Source organism: Mesoplodon densirostris, chromosome 2, assembly GCF_025265405.1.
Source record: "Mesoplodon densirostris isolate mMesDen1 chromosome 2, mMesDen1 primary haplotype, whole genome shotgun sequence".
NCBI lineage: Eukaryota > Metazoa > Chordata > Mammalia > Artiodactyla > Ziphiidae > Mesoplodon > Mesoplodon densirostris.
Window position 1 is genome coordinate 37,393,839 of NC_082662.1, and position 26,264 is coordinate 37,420,102.

The 26,264-nt window shown below is 39.0% G+C and overlaps 1 protein-coding gene across 1 annotated transcript in view; it reads left to right on the top strand.

Moving 5' to 3' along the window:
- LOC132502823 (sterile alpha motif domain-containing protein 1-like) overlaps positions 1-8,603 on the top strand; it is an 84,331-nt gene extending 75,728 nt beyond the window's left edge. Inside the window, exon 6 of the mRNA XM_060119030.1 lies at positions 8,336-8,603. Coding sequence (XP_059975013.1) covers positions 8,336-8,603 — 268 coding nt within the window. The remainder of the gene's footprint in view (positions 1-8,335) is intronic.
- The last annotated feature ends 17,661 nt before the right edge of the window (positions 8,604-26,264 follow it).

Sequence of the window (26,264 nt, forward strand, 5' to 3'; positions counted from 1 at the left end):
TAGAGTTCACCTATGTCCTTACTGATTTGCCTGATGGATCTGTCCATTTCTAATGGAGGAGTATTGACGTCTCCAACTATAAAAGTGGATTCATTTATTTCAAACATTGTAGTTCTATCAGTTTTGACTCACATATTTTGATGGTCTGCTGTTAGGTGCCTACACAAGAAGGACTGTTACATCTTCATGGAGAATTGACCCTTTTATCGTTATGTAATGCCCCTCTTTATGCCTGATAATTTTCCTTGCTTGGAAGTTTGCTATGTCTTAAATTAATACAGCTACTCCAGCTTTTTTTGATTAGTGTTAGCATGGTATATCTTCCTCTACACCTTTACTTTTAATCTATATGTGTTTTTATATTTAGAGTGGGTTTCTTAATCCCATCCAGTTGGGAAAATCAAGTTGGAGTATGGAACATAACTTCTGCTCTCCTTCAAGTGTCTTCATATTCCTTCTCTCTTGCTAAAATGAAAGTATTTTATACCAAGAAAAATTAAAGTGGGTTTCTTGTAGAAACATATAATTATGTTCTTTTATCTATGCTGACAATCTCTATCTCTTAATTGGTGTATTTAGACCATTGAAATTTAAAATGATTATTGATATAGTTGGATTAATATCTACCATATTTATTACTATTTTCTATTTGTTGCCCTTGTTCTTTGTTCCTGTTTTTGCCTTCTCCTCTTTTTCTGCCTTTTGTAGTTTTATTGAGCATTTAATATGATTTCATTTTCTCTTTCTTAGCATATCAATAAAAATATTTTAGCATATTAATAAAATTATATTCTTATTTTTTATCTTTATAGTGAAGAAATTTGTGGTGAAAGTTAATATCATCAGTAAAACGACACCAGATATCATACATCTTCTGATACAATGCACTGAGAAGGGCACATCACTTACCCTGTTTTCCTGCCAAAAAATGCATAACCTTAATTAGTCATGAGGAAACATCATAAAAAACCCAAATTAAAAGACATTTCAAAATGTACTCTTCAAAAATGTCAAGATCATAAAGGACAAGGAACGACTGAGGAATTGTTCCAGAATAAAGAAGAATTGAGACATGACAACTGAATGTAACTCATGGTCCCAGATTTTCTTTGCTTATAATGAATGTTATTAGTATAATTGGCAAAGAATAAAGCCAATTCTATTTATATAGAATAAAGCCAATAAAGCCAATTTAGTATTGTATCAGTATTAATTTCCTGATTATGATACTTATATTGCAGTTATAAAATGAATGAACTACAACGCCACAAATGAATCTTGTCCCCTGAGTGCATGAAGCAAGATACAAAGGATATCATGTGTATAAAGTTCAAAAAAACAAGCCAAAATAACTATATTGTTTAGAGACATATATATGTGATAAAACTACAAAGAAAAATAAACAAGAAATTAACATAAAATTCAGGATCATAGTTACCTCTAGGAATAGAAAGGGGCATGTGATCTGGAGGGAAGTCTTGTATGGGTGAGAGGCTGCTTTTGGGGTTCTAGCTAAGTTCTATTTTTTGATCTGGGTGGTGGTTAAATGAATGTTCACATTAGAATTAGTCATTGTACATCAAAAAGACAACAAATAAGAGAAAAGGGGGCCTCCCTGGTGGCGCAGTGGTTGAGAGTCCGCCTGCCGATGCAGGGGATACGGGTTCGTGCCCCGGTCTGGGAGGATCCCATATGCCGCGGAGCGGCTGGGCCCGTGAGCCATGGCCGCTGGGCCTGCGCATCCGGAGCCTGCGCATCCAGAGCCTGTGCTCCGCAACGGGGGAGGCCGCAACAGTGAGAGGCCCGCATACCACAAAAAAAAAAAAAAAAAAAAGAGAAAAGGGAACCCTCATGCACTGTTTGTGGGAAAGTAAATTGGTGGTTGCCCTAGGGAAAACAATATGGAGGTTCCTCAAAAAATTAAGAATAGAATTACCATATGATCCAGCAATTCCACTTCTGAGTATTTACCCAAAGAAAACAAAAACACTAATTCAAAAAGATACATACAAGCCAATGTTCATTGCACCATTATTTACAATAGCCAAGATGTGGAAGCAACCTAAGTGCCCATAAATAGATGAATGGCTAAAGAAGATGTGGTATATATATACAATGGAATATTAGCCATAAAAAATGAAATCTTGCCATTTGTGACAACATGGATGTATCTAGAGGGTATTATGCTAAGTGAAATAAGTCAGACAGAGAAGGACAAATAACACATGATCTCACTTATATGTGGAATCTAAAAAACAAGCAAACAAAACAAAACGAAAGCAGACTCATAGATACAAAGAACAAATGGCTGGTTGCCAGAGGGAAGGGGTGGAGTGGGGGAGAAATAGGTGAAGGGGATTAAGAAATACAAACCTTCAGTTAGAAAATAAATAAGCCACAGGGATGTAATAAACAGCATAAGGAATATGGTCAATAATATTGTAATAACTTTGTATGGGGACAGATGGTAACTAGACTTATCCTGGTGACCATTTAATAATGTACAAAAATGTCAAATCACTATGTAGTACATCTGAAACAAATATAATATTGTATGTCAACAATATCTCTATTTTAAAACATGCTGAAAGACTACAAAAATGCATTTTGATTACAAAAAAGAATTAGTTGTACTTTACATTTATATTTTATGCACTTTAACATGTGTTATATTTCACAATGAAAGAGTTCTTAAAATAAATAGTGCTTTTATAAGGGATTTAAAAAAACCCCCACAAAGCACAATGTCAAATTTTCATGACAGCAGTCTCCCGGTGTCCTTTCCTGAATTTGGCAGACAGGATTGCCAGAGGAAAAGCATTGATAGGATGTGGGGGACAAAAGCAGTAGTGTGACCTGGCAAAGGTAAAGGGACATGGCATCATCTAGAGCAGTGGTCCGCAACATTTTGGCACCAGGGACTGGTTTTGTGTAAGACAATTTTTCCATGGACGGGGGTGGGAGTGGGGGTGGTTCACGCAGTAACGTGAGCGATGGGGAGCGATGGGGAGCGGCAGATGAATCTTTGCTCGCTCATCCGCCGCTCACCTCCTGCAGTGTGGCTGGTGGAGGGGGGAGCAGTTGCGGACCCCTGAGCTAGAGCACTTAAACTTTAGTGTGCTCACAGACCCCTGGGCATCTTGCTAAAATGCAGACTCTGAATCCATAGGTCCGGGGATTCTGCATTTCTTATTTATATATTTATTTATTTTTGGCTGTGTTGGATCTTGGTGCTGTGCATGGGCTTTCTCTAGTAAAGGTGAAACGTGGCTACTCTTTGTTGTGGTGTGCGGGCTTCTCACTGCAATGGCTTCTCTTGTTGTGGAGCATGGGCTCTAGGTGCACAGGCTTCTGTAGTTGTGGCACATGGGCTCAGTAGTTGTGGTGCACAGGCTTAGTTGCTCTGTGGCAGGTGGGATCTTACCTGGGCTCGAACCCTTGCCCGCTGCATTGACAGGCGGATTCTTAACCACCGTGCCACCAAGGAAGTCCATGGGATTCTGCATTTCTAAGAAGCTCCTGGGTAACACCCATGCTGCTGGGTTCACAAACCACGTTCTGAGTAGCATTTCTACACGGAAAGTCAGTATAAGATTTTTAAAGAACAGTACATTTTTGGGGTGGGGGCAGAGGGGGTGGCTACAGCAAAAGGTAAGGCATATACAGAGCATAAAGGATCACAGAAAATTTTACTCCTCCACAGGTGAAAAATTCCTGTTTTTCCACAACGGTCTACAATTATGCATCACACCAAGTAGAATAAGGAATAAATAGAACAGATTCATGAGCAGCAAAGGAATAAGCTGAAACAAGAGCAATAAGTTCATCCTCTTGTGTGTAGTATGTGAAAGGCAGAGGGACCCTCTTTACATCCTCCTGCTGAAACCGGAACTTCCTGAGGGGAACTTTCCTTGAGAATCTCACGAACCTCTTGGTATTTTAGGAGGGGTTAACATAGAGTGGTGTTAGCTTTAATAACTGCAAAGCCATCATGAGCGTCTCTCTTTGTTAGAATTGGAAATAGGCTGGATTTAACAACGGCAATAATCATATGACCAGAAGAAGTGACATTGCATATCCGCTTTGCTGGGTGCTAGTGAATATCATTGTTTGTTTTCACAGGATGTGAAAGAGCTGCTGTAAGAGGAATGTTCCATCAGTGCTAACCAAACAGAAGTCAGATGGCAGATTGACTGCCACTGGTGAGTTCCATCCCGCATCCAAGGAAGACACGATTCTAATCTTACACAAATGTTTCCAGAGACCTAATGAAGAGTGAACATTTTCCATGTGATTTTATGAGGCCATCATAACCTTGATGCCAAAACCTGACAAGGACACTTTCCAATTTTAGTATATGTGCTGCTGAAGCGAGCATGACAAGGACAATTTGAGGCAGGAAGATTATAGGTTGGCCAATCTCACCCCTAAATATAAATACAAAAATCTTAAACATAGCATTAGCACACTATGTCATTGGTCTCAATTATTTGTTGCCCCATCCTATGGGAGAATTATACTTCTAATTCTCTATGGGCATCAGGCGTGGTCAAAGGACTTGCTTAAGCCAATAAAATGTGAGCAAAAGTGACCCACGCCCTTTTCAAGCAGAAGCTTTAGGAGCCATTGTGTGGTTCTACCATTGAACCTTCTGTGATATGAGTAGGGTGTCCAAGATAAGGACCGCTCTACCCTTTTGGGTTCCAAAATGAAGAAAATGTGAATACTGCAGCCAAAATTTAACCTGAGCATGAAATAAACTCTGTTGCTCCAAACCACTAAGATCTGCGCATTGTTTTTACTGCAGAAATGGCGAAAGTGTAAGAGGATCAGCTGCTTAACCTGGTGGTCATTGGTCTGGTTGATGATGTCATTGATGGGCCATTTGCTGCTTCTGGGTAATATAAACAAAAGAACTATGCACAGGTATAAATAGCAGTCTAAAAAGCCTGGCAAATTTTGTTCACATATGCGCAGTCTCAGATGACACAAGCAAAGACAGGAAAAAGGAAGTAGTGATCGATATTGACATGACAAAGTAGGAAACCAAATTATGACCTTAATGGACACTCCAGGCCATAAGGATTTCACCCCAGATATAATTAGAGGAGCTGTCCAGGCTGAGGTAGCTGAGATGTGGATACTGGCAGGAAAGGAGTTTGAAGATGGATCATGACCTCCTGATTCATCCCTTAAAGAAACACAGGTCCATCTACTCCAAAGAATCTGTTCAAGCTTGCACTTAGCAAAGAGCTCACCTCATCTTTAGTAATGAAACTCCTACCCCTAATGGATTTCCTGTGCTGTTATACTGTTAAGCTGTAAGTGCAGCTGTCATTATTTAAAGATTGAGTAGTGTCTTTAAAAAAAAATACTGATGATGCCACAAAGGAAAAAGAAAACTGATTTGTTAACTAATAGCCACATGCAATGATACAGATATAGACTTTATGTTTTTTGTTTTGTTTTTATTTTAAATTAGGGTAAAACATAACATAAAATTTACCATCTTCATTATTATTATTATTATTATTATTATTATTATTATTATTATTGCGGTATGCGGGCCTCTCACTGTTGTGGCCTCTCCCGTTGCGGAGCACAGGCTCTGGACGTGCAGGCTCAGTGGCCATGGCTCACGGGCCCAGCCGCTCTGCGGCATGTGGGATCTTCCCTGACCAGGGCACGAACCCGTGTCCCCTGCATCGGCAGGCAGACTATCCACCACTGTGCCACCAGGGAAGCCCCATCTTCATTATTTTTAAGTGTACAGTTCAGTAGTGTTAAGTATATTCACATTGTTGTGCAACCAGAACTTTTTCATCTTGCAAAACTGAAACTCTATACTCATAAAACAACAGCTCCCCATTTCTTCTTCCCACCCAGCCCCTGGCAACCAGCATTCTACTTTCTGTCTCTATGGATTTGACTACTAAGGGTGCCTCATAGAAGTGAAATCATGTACTCTTTGTCTTTTTGTGACTAGTTTATTTCACTAGAATAATGTCTTCAAGTTTCGCCCATGTTATAGCACATGTCAGACTTTCCTTCCTTTTAAAATTTAGTTTAATATTTTCCCCTTTATTGAGATATAATGGACATATAGCACTGAATAAGTTTAAGGTGTACAGCATAATGACTTGACATACATATACTGTGAAATGATTACCACAATAAGTTAACATCCACTACCTCATATAGTTACCAAAAAATTTTTTTCCTTGTGATGAGAACTCTCAGGATCTAGTTTCTTAGCAACTTTCAAGTATGCCATACAACAGCATTAACTATAGTCACCATGTTGTATATTACATGCCCAGTACTCATTTATCTTATAACTAGAATTTGTACCTTTTGACCACCTTCATTCAATTCCCCCACCCTTTTCCTTCCTTTCTAAGGCTGAACAATAGTCCACTCTATGTATATACCACATTTTATTTATCCCTTCACAGACTCAAAACTTTTGAGATATACAAAGTCTTTCAAAAGCTAGAGAGATACAGGCTGTTTCAGTGTCTGTGTAACAGCTGCTGGGTGTGGTTGCTGGATATAAGAATGAGAGGTCAGGATTTCTGCCAATTCACCTAAACACCCAGAAGGTTTAATCTCTGCTTTCAAGAATTCTGTTTACTTAAAGCTAAAGAAACAATGTGCACTTGAGATTTTTTTTTTAATGAGAGAGGAAAAAAACTATGATAATTGCTAGAACTTATTAATAACTATTCTTTTAGAAAATTAAAAAGTGCTAACAGATAAAGAAGAGGTAAGATTGCCCTTTCTGCTCAAAAATTGGATTTTCCTATGAAATTTTAGTAAGTGGAATTAAATTGTTGAGATTTATGGAAACTCTGCCAAATATGTATTAAAAGACATTGCATCAAGGTGAAATAAGCTCTATTTCCAACCAAACTGTAAATGGTTCCAGTTTTCTCTTTTGATTTGCAATTTTACTACATACTTTTAAAGGAAACAACTAAAGTGGATTTAATTGTTAAAGTAGTGGAACATTGACCTGTACCCTTTTGTTCAGGTAACTGTAGGAGAAGACTGGCTGGAGGTTTCAGAAAAGAGATTTTGGTGTTGAATGTAAGAGAGTTCCTCCTCTAACATGTACATTTAAAAAAATTAATCTGAAATTTGTGGAAGCTGTTCCAGTAGTAACCAAGATTTAGAATTTCAGATGTGTAAATCCAGCTAATAAAATACCTTTAGCTTGAACATTCAAAATATCAATCAACTTGATTCACCACATTCACAAATCATAAGAGAAAAATCATATGACTGTTTCAATAGACATAGAAAAATCATTTGATAACATTTAATATCTATTCCCAAAAACTCCTAACAAACTAAGAATAGAATGACATTTCCTTAGTCTGATAAAAGCTGTTTACAAAAACCCTGTAGCAAACAACAAAGCTTTCTTTTTGAGATTGGCACAAGACATGAATGCCGGCAAGCATCACTTCTATTCAACGTTGTCCTTGAGGTCATAGCCTGTGATGTATGAAAAGGAAAAAAATTAAAAGATAAAGGACTGGAAAGGAAGAAACAAAACTGGCATTATTTGCAGATCCTATGATTATATGTATTTAAAAACCTTAAGTGGGCCTCCCTGGTGGCGCGGTGGTTGAGAGTCCGCCTGCCGATGCAGGGGATACGGGTTCGTGCCCCGGTCTGGGAGGATCCCATATGCCGCGGAGCGGCTGGGCCCGTGAGCCATGGCCGCTGGGCCTGCGCGTCCGGAGCCTGTGCTCCGCAGCGGGAGAGGCCACAACAGTGAGACGTCCGCATACCACAAAAAGAAAAAAACAAAACAAAAAACAAAAAAAAAAAACCTTAAGTAATGTAAAGATAAATAATTAAAACTTAGCACAGTTGCTAGATATAAAACCAACACTAAAAAATCAATTGTATTTCTATATACATTCCTGTAAGAAAGCAAAAATTGAAATTAAAAAAAATTCACAATGGCATAAAAAAATGAATTTCTAGGAATAAGTCTACCAAAATATGTGCAAGACCTCTTCAGGGAAAATGGTAAAACTTTAATGAGAGACATTATAGAAGATCTAAATAGATGGAAAGATATATTTCTGTATTGGAAGAGTAACATATTTACTTTCTTCAAATAGATTTATAGATTCAATGCAATACCAAAGAAAATGCCAGCATGACAATAATGTCATAAAATATTTGTGGGAATGTAAATGGATAAGAATTAGCAATTACCGGAGCAGTGAAGAAGAGAGGCGAAAGTGACCCCTGGACTGACCAAAGCTGGTGCACCACTGCATCCCTGTGTCCAGAGTCTATGTCCCGTCTCAACCAGGCCCAAGAGAAAGTCTGAAAGGGATGCTAGAGATAAAGCCAAGGTGAAGGACAAACCACAGAGAAGATCTTCAAGGTTATCTGCTAAACCTGTTCCTCCAAAGCCAGAGTCCAAGCCTAAAAAGGCCCCTGCAAAGAAGAGAGAGAAGGTACCCAAAGGGAAAAAAGGGAAAGCTGATATTGGTAAGGATGGGAATAACCCTGCAGGACATGGAGATGCCAAGACAGACCAGACACAGAAAGCTGAAGGTGCTGGAGATACCAAGTAAAGTGAGTGCATTTTTGATAACTGTGTACTTCTGGTGAGTGTACACTTTGAAATACTATTTTTTTAAATCAAGTTTTATAAAAATGCAAAAAAAAAAGAATTACCAATTACCTCCTGAAAAAACCTGAGACAGTAGGACCCACACTACTAGGGAGTAGTATTTATTACAAACCTATCATAATTAAAATAGTGTGGTATTACCAATGTTCATAGCAGCATTATTTACAATTGCCAAGATATGGAAGCAACCTAAGTCTCCATCAGCAGATGAATGGCTAAAGAAGATGTGGTATATATACAATGGAATACTACTCAGCCATAAAAAAGAAAGAAATTGTTGCCATTTGCAGCAGCATGGATGGACTTGGAGGGCATTATGCTAGGTGAAATAAGTCAGACAGAGAAAGACAAATACTGTATGATATCACTTATATGCAGAATCTAAAAATACAGCAAACTAGTAAATATAACAAAAAAGAAGCAGACTCACAGATGTAGAGGACAAACTGGTGATTACCAATGGGGAGACGGGGAGGGGCAATATAGTGGTGGGGGAGTGGGAGGTACAAATTATTGGGTGTAAGATAGGCTACAAGGATGTATTGTACAACACAGGGAATATAGCCAAAATTTTGTAATCACTGTAAATGGGGTGTAATCTTTCAAAATTGTATATAAAGTAAAAAGTAATTTTTAAAAAGATAGTGTGGTATTAGTGTAGAAACTGGTCAATGGAAAAGTATGGGTTTGGACAAAGGAAGCCCATACCTACCTGTTATCCAAGAGGACTATCCAGCCCTGGGTACCTCCTCATATAGACCACTACCTTCCTTGGAAATGTTATTCTCTAAAGTCTGGAGCCAAAGTCTCCTTCAAGAAGTATGGCAAGGGCTGGAATAAATGCCCATAATGAGGGCAGGAAGACTGCCTCAGGCTACAAGCATTTGGGGACATTCTCCTAGGAGATTTTGTAACTTAGTTTATACAAGGAGTACATTCAAATAGAGTCAGTATAGAGCCTCCACCATCCATGATGGTACCTCATAAGAACATACCTTGTTCTGATAATTCTCAGTTCATAATGGGAAAAACCACTCACATTTGTACCTGGAGGAGAGAACAATTTCTCAGTTAAATCTGGTCTGACCCTCTCTTAGCTCGATCAATTCAATGACAATATTTATAAAAAGATGTTGAAATGGACTTTTTCCTGTTATTCTAGAAGGTCCATTAGGACCAAAGCTGAGAACAAGGCAGCATCAGAACACCTAATTAAGGGCTGGCCACCCCTTTGAAGACTTAAGAGGTAACCCACTAGCTCTGCTACCCCTAACCACCATTCCAAAACCCCCTCTCAAAGAAAGCAGAAAAAAAAGAAGGAAGGAGAGAGGGAATGAGGGGGGTTATCAGACATATGAGTCTTTGGCCTAGGGAGAAGAGCTATGGCTTTTCTTTTCCCTTCATGCTGGGGAGGAGGAGATTTCATGCCCCTCCCCAAGAAAGGGTGGTCCAAGAGAATCATTTGTAGGGATATTGGAGGTAATCACACAAGGAGACTGGAATCTCATGCCCATGCTGGACATGAAATGGACTTGGTCTACCTTCTGTGTCTGGTTGAGCAGGAAGAAAGGAAACTGGATAGAGATGGCAGGGTAGCAAGAGAGTACTACCATAGAGCAGCCTGTACTCCTATGATTTGGAGTTTCCTATAGGCCAGTGGCTACCAGCTGAGTTTACACTACACTGCCAGTTCCCTACTCAAGAGTACTGGGTGAGGAGACCCCACCAACTGGAGGTTATGGAGTGTACTACTCCCATCCTGACTTCATAAGAATCCTCATCTCCAACCTGATGCCACACATTTTATGATTCCATCCTATTCCAATTTCCACTCCCATTCTACCTCCTCTCATATCCCCATCTCTATACCCCTCTCCTCATCTCCATTCCCCCATCCCTACAGATCCATCTTCCCATCTTCATTTTCATTTCCATCCTTCTCCTCCTCTATCCCCCTCTCTATCCTCAGATTCTACCCCACCCCCATCCCTATCTGGTCTCCATTCTGCCCACATCTCCATCTTTATTTTTATCTTCAGTTTCATCCATCTTTATCCCCAGCTCCTGCTTCTCCCAAGGTTCATTCTTATCCCATTCCAATACTCATCCTTGGTGAATCTCAATCTTCATTGCTATCTCCATCCTATCTCCAATGCACCCCATCCCTATTCTTACATATTTCCTTTCTATCCTCACTTCATCCAAGGTGAAAATTGAGAAAGATTCATGAAGAAGTCTAAAAGTTTGGAGGAATGTTAGGGACTATGAAAGTTGATGATCCCTCCATACAGAATTTCCTCCCCAGATTCCAAGTGAGAAACTTCAAAAGAAATCACTCACGTTACATTTCAGATAGAACTTCTCCACTGTTCATGGTGCGTGTAGGGCAGGGCAGGGATTGGGATAGGAAGTTGGAGGGAGTAGAAGGGAGGTAAGGCAGCCTGAGGGAGATACAAAGACACAAAGGGAGAAGCTAGGATAAGTCAGAGACCAGAAGAGGCAAAAGAGGAAGAAACATATGGAGTAAGAGATCTCAAGTCTGATTTAATCTGAACCTCTTTCCATTCCTTCCCCCTCTTTTCCACAGGTCAGGCTTTGATACAAGGAATTTAGAGAAGGGAAAATTGTAGTCTGCCTTTTCATTCAATCCTTTGTCTGTTCAGCATTTTTGTTGTTGCTGTTGTTTTGTTTTGTTTTTTTCCCAAATGAATATGAAAGGAGCTGGAAATGGACAATTATCTGGCTGCAGAGATGATTCTCTTTGGGATGGAAACGGAGAAGTTGGAGATGGGGTGGAGATGAGAATAGAAGTGGCACTGTGATGATGATGATGAGTTGATGAACATGCAACTAGAGTTTTAAATTATACTGAATGATTAGAAAGCTAATGAGCCTGCCCAAGACATTAAGGCACTGGAAAGGGAAAGGTGACAAAACCGAGTTGAAGGAAGTGATTAGAGGATAATAACGATTTTATGTATCTACCCCAACCGAGTTTTAGACCATTCAACAAGCCAGTTACCTGCTGTGTAGAGTCTCTTCCTTTTCCTAAGACTTTGCTATGAGTTCTCCTGACCTTACCTGATAGTGAGCTGGGAGGTTTCAAAAGACAGATAAACCCATACTAAGAAAGCCTGGCTTAGGGATTCTGAAAGGTTTCTTCCCTTATGTTAGAGCTAGGAATTCAGAAGTGGAAGCTCTGTCCAGTTACCTTCTGATAAGATTAGTTGTAGAATCTCAAGGGTTGTTTAAGCAATGTCTTTTCTTGACTCCTGGAATGAATCTTAAGAAGCACTGGACCATTACTTCTGCTAACTCTGCTTCTTGCTTTTTCCTTTTGATTCTTTGCTTTGGTTTCTGGTTATTGGTCAAGTCTGTTTGTGACTTGTCTAACTTGTCTTTTGGGCTGTGTCCCTTTCCATAGCCAGTCCATGAAGGGAGGGCACCAGACCACTAGGCCAGGCTGGACTGCATTGGCTGAGAGAGCAGTCTAGGTACACAAGAATTTAACTGGGGTGGTCCAATGGTGGTTCAATGGTTAGGATTCCACGCTCTCACTGCCTGGGGCCCAGGTTCAAATTCATGTTGGGGGAACTAGCTTCGGTGCAGCCAAAAAAAAAAAAAAGAAAGAAATTAATTGTGCAGGGGTGATGAGTTTTTCCCACGGGTAGCAGCAATGGTCAGGAATCTAGTTTTATGATTTGACATTTGGTGATCTCTGCCAGGTGGATGATGAGATATCTTTGTTGGGTGAGCAGAGATGACCTCTGTCATTTTTTTGGGGGTCATTGGTTCTTTTTATTTGTCTGATTGTTTATTTGTGAGATCAAGTCACTTAAAATAGTTTGTGCCCAGCGGAAAGGAGAAGAGCCCTTTGAGATCCGGACTGGTGACTTTTTGTGATTCTGTGTCTACTCTGACTAGTGGCTCAAGCTGTAGAACTGAAGCTGCAAACTCCAGACAGTCTGTAGGCTGATAAATGAGAAAAACCTTAAATCTCATTATTCCAGCTTGGAATATTTTCCTACCTCCTAAGGGTGTTAACAAATTAGATTATAAAGACTCTCAAATTAAGGGAGATATGTTCTGATTGGTTTATAGAGACTAACAAGAGCTTACATAAATCCAATACTGCCCAAACTCCCAGACCACAAAGAAGCTGAACTTCTAATACTTTAAATGGGTTAAACAAAACAAAACAAAAACCACTTTCTCATAGAAACTACTAGCTTAGAAGCAATTTTATACAGAATCCAAGTTCATGTCATCAAGCAAGCTTTAATCCTTAGTCAGAATCATCTGAAAATTTTGTCTTTAAAAACAAACATGTCATTTTCCAGATTTTACCAGTGTAGAGTATAATACAAATATACAGTTTAGTTTATTTGATTTTTTAAGTTTGCTTTTGTTTTCTCATAAAGAGAAAAGTTGATATGAACATTCTGATATACAATATACTCCTCTAACACTGTTGCTCGATCACCTTTATTACAACTTTTACCAAAGTGACTAGGTTCTGCTTCAGAGAGAGAACACTGAGAACTGTCTATCATGAACAAATATTTTATCAAAACTTTTAGGTTCCTGGACCCAATTCCGTGTGTGTGTGTGTGTGTGTGTATAGACTTCCCCACAACAACAAATAATTCTCAGACACCAGGTGGGTGTCCTACAATTCAACTCAATTCTGACACTATCTACCCGGAGGCAGCATCAGATCTCACACGTTAAGGGTTCAGACCCCCCACCCCACCCTGCTCTTCTCTAGGGGTTGTTACCTGTGCTTCTGACTGACTGGCTACAGATTGGAAGTTCTTGCGACCCACTCCTTCTCTGGATTTGAGTAATTTCCTGGAGAGGCTCACAGAATTCAGAGAAATATTTTACTTACTAGATTACTGGCTTATTACAAAAGGATATAACTCAGAACAGCCAGATGGAAGAGATGTATAGGGAAACGCAAGGGTAAGGGCGCAGAGCTGCCATTTCCTTTCCAGGCACTCCCAGAACCTACCAGAATCTCCATGTAACCCAGAAGCTCTCTGAACCCCATCCTTTTGGGTTTTTATGGACACTTTATTACATAGGCATGATTGGTTAAATCATTGGCCATTGCTCCTTACTCCCTCCCAGAAATCAGAGGGGTGGGACTGAAAGTTCCAACCCTCTAATCACATGGTTGGTTCCTCTGGTGACCAGCTCCCATCCTTAGGTGATCACAGGCGTTCTAGAAGTCACTTCATTAACATAACAAAAGACACCTTTATTACTCTCATCACTTAGGAAATTCCAAGGGTTTTAGGAGCCAGAAACAAGGTGAAGACAAAATATATATTTCTTATTATAAATCACAGTTTATAATATTTCTTGTTATAAATCACAAACCAAAAGTTTATAAGAACACATGAAATAACCCCCACTGCTATACACATCCCTTTTATACCTTCTTAATTGGCAATTTGACTGACACAAAGATCTAACTACTTCATAACATATAAAAATAAGAAGCAAAGCTAGATACAGGCTATACCTCATGACCAATGTTTGAGCATCCTATCTTAGAAATTACCCAGATATCCAAAATTATACTTACCATTTATACTAGATTTTAAAGTTAACCTAGGATCTTGGGAATTATATATATAAGCTGCCATATTACAAAACCTAATTAATGTTGCTATCAAAAAGTTTGTCAGGGGCTTCCCTGGTGGCGCAGTGGTTGAGATTCCGCCTGCCGATGCAGGGGACACAGGTTCGTGCCCCGGTGTGGGAAGATCCCACATGCCACGGAGCGGCTAGGCCTGTGAGCCATGGCCGCTGAGCCTGTGCGTCCAGAGCTTGTGCTCCGCAACGGGAGAGGCCACAACAGTGAGAGGCCCGCATACCGCAAAAAAAAAAAAAAAAGTTTGTCAGAATTATACTTCAGTTTAATTAAACACATAATTTTATGTTTTTCTAATCTTTTGTTTCAAAACAGCTTTGTTGATACCATACAACTCACACATTTAAGGTGTATGATTCAATGCTTTTGGTATATTTCATTATTAATTTTTAAAAATTGTGGTGAAAGAATACAAAAACACTAATTCAAAAAGATATATGCACCCCTATGTTCACTACAGCATTATTTACAATAGCCAAGACATGGAAACAATCTAAATGTCCATCAACAGATGAATGGATAAAAAAGGTGTGGTATATATATATATATATATATATATATATATATACACACACACACACACACACACACACACACACACACACACATACATACACAATGGAATACTACTCAGCCACAAAAAGGTTGAAATCAGACAGATACTGTATGATTTCACTCATATGTGGAATATAAAAAACAAACAAAAAACCCCAAATAAATGAACAAAACAAACCAAGCAAAAATAAACATGCTGATACAGAGAACAGAGTAGTAGATTGACCAGGGGATAGGGGTAGGGACAGGCAGGAAGGAGGAATGGGTAAAGGGGATAAACTGTGTGGTGATGGATGAAAACTAAATTTTTGGTTGTGAGCACACTGTAGTCTCTATAGAAGTAGAAGTATAATGTTGTACACATGAAGTTTATATAATGCTACAAACTAGTATTACCTCAATAAAAAATAAATTTAAAAAATTTCCCTTATATGAAAAAAATGTGGTAAAATATATGTACACTAAAAATTTCCATTTTAACCATTTTAAAGTGTATAATTCAGCGGCATTAATTGCATTCACAATGTAGTTCAATCATCAGCACTACTTCTTTGCAAAATTTTTCATTGTCCCAAACAAAAACTCTGTAATCACTAAGCAATAACTTCACATCCAACCCAAGCCCCAGCCTGGGTAACCACTAGTCTACTTTCTGTCTATATCAATTTGCCGATTTATTTATTTATTTTATTTTTTGGCCATGCCACGTGGCATGCAGGATCTTAGTTCCCTGGCCAGGGATCGAATGCAGGCCTCCTGCTGTGGAAGCACAGAGTCTTCACCACTGGACCACCAGGGAAGACCCTGAATTTGCCTATTCTAGATATTTCATATAAGTGGGATCATACAATATTTGTCCTTTTGTGCACGGCTTCTTTGACTTATCATAATGTTTTCAAGGTTTATTCATGTTGTAGCATGTGTCAGAACTTCATTCTTTTTTATGGCTGAATAATATTTCATTGTTTGATAGATCACATTGCTTATCCATTCATCTGTTGATGGACACTTAGGTTGTCTCCATCTTTTGGCTATTGTGAATAATGCTGCTGTGAACATTGGTGTGCAAGTCCTGCTTTTCTTAATCTTAAACATTATATGGAAGTGACGTTAGCAGGGGTTCAATAAGTATCCGTCCTCCTTTTCACCGGTATGAAATTGGAAAAATCTATTCTTCAGTCATGCCCATTCCTGGAATATCATATTTGAGAATACATCTCATTCAGTCTGGCAAACCTGATTAAGGAGAGAGGGTTTCAATTCACATGTGGAATCAAATCCCGCAAAGCCCTTCCAGGAACCTGAAGTGGCATCTTACCTGTTCTGTGGTATAGCATTGCAGACTTTCAGGTAGTAAGGAAGGTCCTTCCTGGCATGCCAAACCTCAGCAGATTTGGGGAATCTTGAGAAATGATTCTTTATAGCTGCTGTAGGTGAAACATGGTGGAAATAATTTTTGGGGGGTTTCCAAGCCATAGGATTGAAGGGCAGATAATAAAAGTCTTTAAAAGTCTAATCCTAGACTCCTTATGAAATCTCTGGACAAAAGTTACTTCTCTGGCCTTAGTAGTTGTTCATCAGCACGTCACTCTAGCTCTGCTGCTTGATATAAATGAATCAGGCCAAACACTGTGAGGCCAGCCTTACTTTGTGATCAGGAATAATCTTTGGAGAATGTTTATGATCACAGTGGGGGACTATTAAGAAAAATTGTATAAAACTAGTAATAAGGCAAAAGGATGACTACATGTCCTTTCTTTCAAAGTTTTTTTAAAAAACTTCTTATTTTGAAACAATTTTCAATTTTCAGAAGAATTACAATGATAGTACAGAGTGTTTCCATATACCTGTCAACCAGCATCTCAGGATCTTATGTAACCATGTACATTTTTTTTTTAGTTTTTCAAAGTTAGTATTTTATTCATTAAAGCTAAAATGGGGCTTCCCTGGTGGCGCAGTGGTTGGGAGTCCGCCTGCCGGTGCAGGGGACGTGGGTTCGTGCCCCGGTCTGGGAAGATCCCACATGTTGTGGAGCGGCTGGGCCCGTGGGTCATGGCCACTGGGCCTGCGCATCCGGAGCCTGTGCTCCACGACGGGAGAGGCCACAGCAGTGAGAGGCCCGCATACCGCAAAAAAAAAAAAAAAAAAACAGAGTTATAATGGTAAAAAGCCCAGTTAATCCTTAAGCTCTTTTTTTTTTTTAAACTTTTTTTTTTTTTTTTTTTTTTTTTGCGGTACGCGGGCCTCTCACTGTTGTGGCCTCTTCCGTTGAGGAGCACAGGCTCCAGAAGTGCAGGCTCAGCGGCCATGGCCCACGGGCCCAGCCGCTCCGCGGCATGTGGGATCTTCCCAGACCAGGGCACGAACCCGTGTCCCCTGCATCGGCAGGCGGACTCTCAACAACTGTGCCACCAGGGAAGCTCAATCCTTAAGCTTTTATTTCATATGGTGATCATATTATTCTTTAAAGATATAATTTCTATTAGTTTATATTCATATAATTTAATACAAATTTTATATAAACTTAAAATTATACAATTCTAATATTTCACATTATTCTATTTTTATGTCCAGGAAATTTTATTAATCATTTTAAGGTGGCTTTTATAATTCTTTTACATTTCCTTAAGTTTTCATTGCATGCACAAAATAACATATTCAGTTATCTTTTCTTGATTGGTTTTTCTAAGGGTTTATCAATTTTATTAATCATTTCAAAACATCAGTTTGGGCTTGTTGCTTTTCTTTATTTTATGCTTGTTTTCCGTTTCATTATTTCTGCCTTTATCACTATTTCTTTTCTTCTACTTTCTTTTTTAATTTTTTCGTCCCAGCTTTATTAAGATACAATTGACATATAACAGTGTGTAAGTTTAAGGTGTGCACAACTTGATGATTTGATACATGCTGTGAAATATTATAAAATGATTACCACAGTAAGATTAGTTAACACCTCCATCACCTCACATAATTAGCTTTGTGTGTGTGTGTGTGTGTGTGTGTGTGTGTGTTGAAAACAGTAAGATTTACTCACTTAGCAACCTTCAAATACACAATAAAATAGTGTTAAGTATATTCACCACACTGTACATTGGATCCCCAGAACTTTTTCATCTTAAAACTGAAACTTTTACCCTTGGACTAACTTCTCCCATCTTTCCCCACCCCCTAGCCCCTGACAACAACCATTCTACTGTCTGTTTCTATGAATTCAGCTTTTTTAGATTTCACATATAAGTGAGATCATATGATATTTGTCTTTCTCTGTCTGATTTATTTCACTTACCATAAATACCCTCAAGGTCCATCCATGTTGTTGCCAGTGGCAGGATTTCCTTCATTTTTATGGCTTTCATAAGTGGCTTCCATTTCTTGACTACTGTGAATAATGCTGCAATGAACATGGGAGTGCAGATATCTCTTTAAGATACCGACTTTATTTCCTTCAGATATATACCCAGAAATGGACCTGTTGATAATACGACAGTTCCATTTTTAATTTTTTGAGGAACCTCCATACTGTTTTCCATAGTGACTGCACCAATTTACATTCCCACCAACAGTTTGCAAGGGTTCCTTTGTCTCCACATTCTCATCAACACCTGTTATCTCTTGTCTTGTTAATGATAGTCATTCTAACAGGTGTGTAGTGATAGCTCATTGGGTTTTTTTAAAAATAAATTTATTTATTTAATTTATTTATTTTTGGCTGTGTTGGGTCTTTGTTGCTGCATGCAGGCTTTCTCTAGTTGCGGCAAGCCGGGGCTACTCTTCGTTGTGGTGCGCAGTCTTCTCACTGTGGTGACTTCTCTTGCTGCAGAGCACAGGCTTTAGGTGCACAGGCTTCAGTAGTTGTGGCCCGAGGGCTCAGTAGTTGTGGCTTGTGGGCTCTAGAGCGCAGGCTCAGTAGTTGTGGCACACAGGCTTAGTTGCTCGGTGGCATGTGGGATCTTCCCGGACCAGGGCTCAAACCCATGTCCCCTGCACTGGCAGGCGGATTCTTTTTTTTTTTTTTTTCTTTTTTTTGCGGTATGCGGGCCTCTCACTGTTGTGGCCTCTCCCGTTGCGGAGCACAGGCTCAGCGGCCATGGCTCACGGGCCTAGCCGCTCCACGGCATGTGGGATCTTCCCTGACCAGGGCACGAACCCATGTCCCCTGCATTGGCAGACAGAATCTCAACCACTGCACCACCAGGGAAGCCCAAAGCAGGCAGATTCTTAACCACTGCGCCACCAGGGAAGCCCCTCTCATTGGGTTTTTTTTTTTTTTTTTTCAGTATGTGGGCCTCTCACTCTTGTGGCCTCTCCCGTTGAGGAACACAGGCTCCGGACGTGCAGGCTCAGCAGCCATGGCTCATGGGCCTAGCCGCTCCGCGGCATGTGGGATCTTCCCTGACCAGGGCACGAACCTGTGTCCCCTGCATCGGCAGGCAGACTCTCAACCACTGTGCCACCAGGGAAGCCCTCTCACTGGGTTTTGATTTTCATTTATCTGATGGTTAGTGCTGTGGAGCATCTTTCCATATAGCTGTTGGCCATTTGTATGTCTTCTCTGGAAAAATGTCTATTCAGGTCCTCTGCCCGTTTCCCCATTGTGTGTTCTTGGTGCTCTTGTCAAAGATTAATTGACCTATATGTGTGGGTTTATTTCTGGGCTCTTGATTCGGTTCCATTAGTCTATGTGTCTATTTTTATGCCAGTACCATACTGTTCTGATGAATATAGCTTTTTAATATAGTTTGAAATCAGAAAGTGTGTTGCCTCAAACTTTGTTCTTCTTTCTCAGGATTACTTTGGCTATTTGGGGGGTCTTTTGTGGTTCCATATGAATTTTAGGATCATTTTTTCTATTTATGTGAAAAATGCCACTGGAATTTTAATAAGGATTGCATTGAATCTATAGATGGCTTTAGGTAGTATGAACATTTTAACAATATTAATTCTTCCAATCTATGAACATGAGGTGTCTTTCCCTTTATTTGTGTCTTCAATTTCTTTCATCAGTGTCTTATAGTTTTCATGTACAAATCTTTCATCTCTGTGATTAAATTTATTCTTAAATATCTTATTGTTTTTGGTACTATTGTAAATGGGATTTTTTCTTCTTCTTCCTTTTTTTCTTTTTTCTTTTTTTTGGCCTTGCCATGTTGCTTGTGGGATCTTAGTTCCCCGACCAGGGATTGAACCTGTGCCCTTGGCAGTGAAAGTATGGAGTCCTAACCACTGGACCACCAGGAATTCCTGGGATTGTTTTCTTAATTTCTCTTTCTGATAGTATGTTGCTAGTGTATAGAAAATCATCTGATTTTTGTATGTTGAGTTTGTATTCTGCAACTTTACTGAATTCTTTTATTCTAACTGTTTTGGTGGTGTCCCTTTTGATTTCTTCCTTGACCCATTGATTGTTCAGAGTGCATTAATTCCCATATATTTGTGAAATTTCCAGTTTTCCTCCTGTTATTGATTTCTAGTTTCATACCACTGTGGTTGGAAAAGATACTTGGTATGATCTCAGTCTATTTAACTTTGCTAAGACTTGTTTGTGACCTAATATATGATCTATTCTGGAGAAGGTTCCATGTGTGCTTGAGAAGAATGTGTATTCTGTTCTCTTGCATGCAATATTCTACATCTGTCTATTGTTTTTTTGTGTTCTAAAGTGTAGTTCAAGTCCAATGTTTCTGTATTGATTTTCTGTCTGGTGATCTATCCATTGATGAAAATGGGGAACTGCCTCCTACTATTATTGTATTGTAGCATATTTCTCCCTTCATATCTGTTAATATTTACCTAATATATTTAGGTGCTCTTATTGGGTGCATTTATTTACAATTGTTTTATCCTCCTGATTAACTGATCATTTTATCATTATATAATGACTTTGTCTCTTGTAACAGTTTTTGTTGTTGTTGTTGTTTTTGGCCACACTGCACAGCTTACGGGATCTTAGTTCCCCAACCAGGATTGAATCCACACCCTCATCAATGAAAGTGTGGCATCCTAACCACTGGACCGCCAGGAAATTCCCTCTTGTAATGGTTTTTGACTTAGTCTATTTTTACGATATAGTATAGGTACCCTGTTTCTTTTGGTTTCCATTTGCATGGAATGTATTTTTTTACCTTTTTACTTTCAGCCTATGTGTGTCCTTAAAGATGAAGTGAGTCTCTTTCAGGCAGCATATACTTGGGTATTGTTGTTGTTTTTTTTTTAATCCATTCAGCTACTCTCTGTCTTTTGCTTGGAGAATTTAATACACTTACATTTAAAGTAATTATTGATAGGTAAGGACTTACTATTGCCATCTTGTTAATTGTTTCTGGCTGTTTTATAGTTCCATTTTTCCTTTCTTTCTCTCCTGTTGTCTTCCTTTGTGGTTTGATGATTTTCCATAGTGATATGCCTTGATTCCTTTCTTTTATCTTTTGTGTATCTATTTAGGTTTTTGCTTTGTGATTACCCTGAGGCTTACATAAAACTTCATATAGTTATACCAGTTTTATTTAAGCTGATAACTGTGATTGCAAAAACCTCTACTCTTTTACTGCTCCCCCTCCATTTTATGGTTTTGATGTCACAATTTACATCTTTTTATATCATGTATTTGTTAAAAATTATTGTAGGTATAGTTATATTTAATACTTCTGTCCTTTAACCTTTATACTAGAGTTAAGTGGTTAACACACCACCACATTACAAAGTAGTATTCTGAATTTGACTATCTATTTACCTTTATCTGTGAGTTTTATACTTTTAGATGTTTTCATGTTATTAATTTGTGTCCTTTCATTCCAGCTTGAAGAACTCCCAATTCTTAGAACAAGTAGGTCTAATGGTGATGAACTCCCTCAGCTTTTGTTTGTTTGGGAAAGTCATTATCTCCCCTTCATTTCTAAAGGACAAATTTGCCAGCTAAAGTATTCTTGGTGGGCAGTTTTTTTCTTTAAGCACTTTGTATATATCATTCCACTCTCTCCTTGCCTGCAAGATTTCTGCTGAGAAATTCGGATAGCCTTATGGGGGTTTTCTTGCATGAAATGAGGCGTTTTTAAAAAAACATTTTTATTGGGGTATAATTGCTTTACAATGTTCTGTTAGTTTCTGCTGTATAACAAAGTGAATCAGCTATATGTATACATATATCCCCATATCCTCCCCCCCTTGCATCCTCCCACCCTCCCTATCCCACCCCTCTAGGTGGTCACAAAGCACTGAGCTGATCTCCCTGTGTTATACAGCTGCTTCCCACTAGCTATCTATTTTACATTTGGTAGTGTATAGATGTCAGTGCTACTCTCTCACTTTGTCCCAGCTTACCCTTCCCCTCCCCGTGTCCTCAAGTCCACTCTCTATATCTGTGTCTTTATTCCTGTTCTGCCCCTAGGTCGATCAGAACCTTTTTTTTTTTTTTTTTTTGGATTCCATATATATGTGTTAGCATACGGTATTTGTTTTTCTCTTTCTGACTTACTTCACTCTGTGCGACAGACTCTAGGTCCACCCACTTCACTACAAATAACTCAATTTCATTTCTTTTTATGGCTGAGTAATATTCTGCTGTATATGTGTGCTACATCTTCTTTATCCATTCAATGAGATGAGTTTTAAAAAAATTTATTTTCTGCTTTCAGAATTGTATCTTTGTTTTTGTTGTTTGACAGTTTTATTATAATGTGTCTCAGTGAAGTCTTCCTTGGGTTGAATCTCTATGGGGACCTATGAGCTTCATGTATTTGGATGTCCATATCTCCTCCCAGATTTGGAAAGTTTTCAGATCTTATTTCTTTAAATAAGCTTTCAGCCCTTTTCTCTCCCTCTTCTCTTTCTGGGACTCTCATAATGCAAATATTGTTTGCTTGTTAGTGTCTTAAAATTCATGTAGGCTTTCTTCACTCTTTTTCATTTAGTAAGAATGGTCAAGAATGTTCTTTGTTCTCCTCTGATTGGTTAATTTCAAAGGTCCTGTCCTCTACTTTACAGATTCTTTCTTTTGCTTTATCCAGTCTGCTGTTTATGCTCTCTATTGCATTTTTCACTTCACTCATTGTATTCCTTAGCTCCAGAATTTCTGTTTTTTTTTTTAATTCCTGTCTCTCTATTGAACTTATTTTGTTCATGTATTGTTTTTCTGATTATATTGAATTGCCTTTTTTTTCTGTGTTTTCTTTTAGTTCACTGAACTTCCTTAAAACAGCTATTTTGAATTCCTTATTGGGAAAATTGCAGATTTCCATTTCTTCGGGGTTGGTTACTGAAAAATTATTTTGTTCCTTTGGTGGTGTCATGTTTCCTTGATTTTTCATGTACCTTGAAGCCTTGCATTGCTATCTTCTCATTTGAAGTAGCAATCACTTTTTTCATTCTTTATTGACTGGCTTTAGGAGAGAAATACTTCCTGTCACCCTTGCTAGGGATTCTGAGGCTTTCTTGGATTTTTTCTAAGGGTATGCTGCTCCACACTTGTTCCCTCCTGTGGCAGAATTAAGATTGTATGCTTTCTCTTGATCCTGCAAAGCCAGACCAAGTGCTGACAGCCTCCCTTTTGCTTTCCCTGTAATGGTACTGAATGCTCAAGTCTATGATTTCTCCAAGGCCTGTAGAGTTGGGCTGGTTTTTTCTGTGTGCTCACTAACCATCTGCAAAACTCACTCTTGCCACCACTGCGAGCACAGAAAGCCAGTCATGAGGTGGGGGTGTGTGTGGGTGAGGCATGTGGAGTGCTGGGGGAGCTGTGAGCCAGTTGGGGGGATTTGCAGGTGAGGCATCTCCAGTGGCTCATGGGCAGCCTTCCTGATGAAGTTTGTGACACAGTTAGTAGTATCTATGTTCCTTTGATGCCTTCTTTGTGCTCTATCTGCTGCTCTCCATCTTCCTGTTGTGCAGCACACCTCAGTATTCCGGATGGGGCAACAAAGAAGCAGGAGTCTTTGGCAGTGGAATGCACAACTGGGGATGCTGGGCACTCATTCACAAGCTCATTTTCCCCCATGGGAGAAATCATGGGCCAAAAGAGTCTCTCTTGGCACTGAGCTGTGCCTTCTTGGGGGAGGGGTGATTCAGGTAAAGTGAAATTGTTCCTCTTGCGCTCTTTTTTGTCTGATCTCAAAATTGCCTAAATTGGTGCTCTTTGGGAGGAAGATGGTAGAAAGCTCTTATTCTGCCATGGTGATGACATCACTCTCTTGAATCCTTTCAATGTTGTAGTGGAGTATGGTCCAATAGGCTTATTTATTATTTGATTCTCTAGGGTGGGTACCTTTGTTTGATTTGCTATTGCTACTAATTGGGGCCTAGATTCTCTGAAGTTACATGTTGACTTAGAGATTTTTGCCTAGTAAAGATCTAAATGATATCTATCCAGTAGAGAAGATAACTCCAAAGCTTATAGTTTTACTGCCCTGTAGTACATTAACTAGTTTCATTTTGTCTTAGTCAGGTCAGGCTGCTATAACAAAGTACCATAGACTGGGTGACTTATGAACAATAAAAATTTATTTTTCACAGTTTTGAAGGCTGGAAGTCCAAGATCTGGGTGCCAGCATGGTCAGGTTCTGGTGAGAGCCCTCTTTTGTGTTGCTGACTGCCATCTTCTCATTATATCCTTACGTGGCAGAAAGAGAGTGAGAGAGCTCTTTGGGGTCCCTTTCATAATGGCACTAGTCCCCTTCATGAGGGTTCCAGTCTTGTTATCAAATTATTTCCTATTACCATCACATTTCAACATACGAATTTTGGGGAACACAAACATTCAGTCCATAAGCCTCTAATTCAGCAAACTTATTTAAGCATTCCTTTCCCATGTAATTATGTAAATCTCTGTTCTTTAAATGCCCTTTGAATCAGCTTTCCCAACTTTCTGAGTTAAGCTTTAAAAAATTCTACTTCGACAAAGTTAGTGTGAGCCTGGTTCTGAGGGTTGAGATGACATTCCTGAGAAATTAAGATCTTCTCTATAGTTATATAATTCGACAATTCAGAAAACCCTTATAGTTTTTTTCTTTCCTGGAAAAAAATTTAAACATACCCCAGGTTTGTCAGATCTTAGCATTTACAACATTTGCCCCAGATTCCTTTAAAGAGAAAGAAACAGTACAGATATGTTTAAAACTCCTTAACTACTTCTCTTGGATCTGCTTCTTTCTTTTCCTCCCTCCCACCCCTTGAAGCCACTGTCTTAAATTTGGTTTTGATCATTCTCATGAATTTTAAAAGTCTTTATTATGTATGTATATATCCATAAATAATATTTGGTATTATTTTGTATGTTTTAAAACTATTTATAAAAGTTATCATATTGCATGATTCCTTTTCTTCTATAAGCTTACATTTTTATAAATAAATGCTATTTGGGAATCTTTTTTTTTTTTTTTTTGCGGTACGCGGGCCTCTCACTGTTGTGGCCTCTCCCGTTGCGGAGCACAGGCTCCGGACGCGCAAGCTCAGCGGCCATGGCTCACGGGCCCAGCCGCTCTGCGGCATGTGGGATCCTCCCAGACCGGGGCACGAACCCGTGTCCCCTGCATCGGCAGGTGGATTCTCAACCACTGCACCACCAGGGAAGCCCGGGAATCATTTTAGATTTACAGAAGAGCTGCAAAGGTAGTACAGAGAATTACCCTTCACTCAGCTTCCCGTAATGTTAATGTCAGACATAACTGTGGGACATTTGTCAAAACCAAGAAACAAATACAGGTACAGTACAGCTAACTAAACCACAGAGTTTATTCAGATTTCACCAGTTTTTCCATTAATGTCCTTTTCCTGCTCTAGGATCCAACCCAAGATACTACATTACATTTATCAGATTTCATTTTTGAGATTTATAATGATACATGGCATTCTTATTTATTCATTCTAACTGAAGATAGAATTCCATTGTTTGGCTGTAACCAAGGTATGTATTCTCCTATTGGTAGATATTTAGGTTGTTTCCAAATTTCTTTTACTATTATAAACTGGTGCAATCCTGGTACCTTTTTCCTTATTTTCTTTACCCTGTCAGGAAACAGAAAGCATCTATCTGTAACTTATAATGAAGTCCCAGCCTATAACCTTCAAAATCTGGCTCTGACTTTCTGTTCTAGTCTCATCTTAACTCCCAGACAAGCTTTCAAGTTCACTACTGACTTCTCCAGCTCTCTAATGTTTTCTAATTCTGCCCAGTGCTTTCCTGTTTCCCAGACTTGTAGTTTCTGGTCATCTTCCTCACCCCACCATCAGCCTCAGCAGTATCTGTTAGAATGCTGTATGGATTAAGAGCAGAATGGGATTAGTAAGTAGGTTGTAAGAAATAATTATGTTATTAAAATGTTGTGTTTTTTTTTTAATGATCAGCATGGGTATGGAATAACACCACATAGAGGCATATGAAAGTGAAAGAGATTT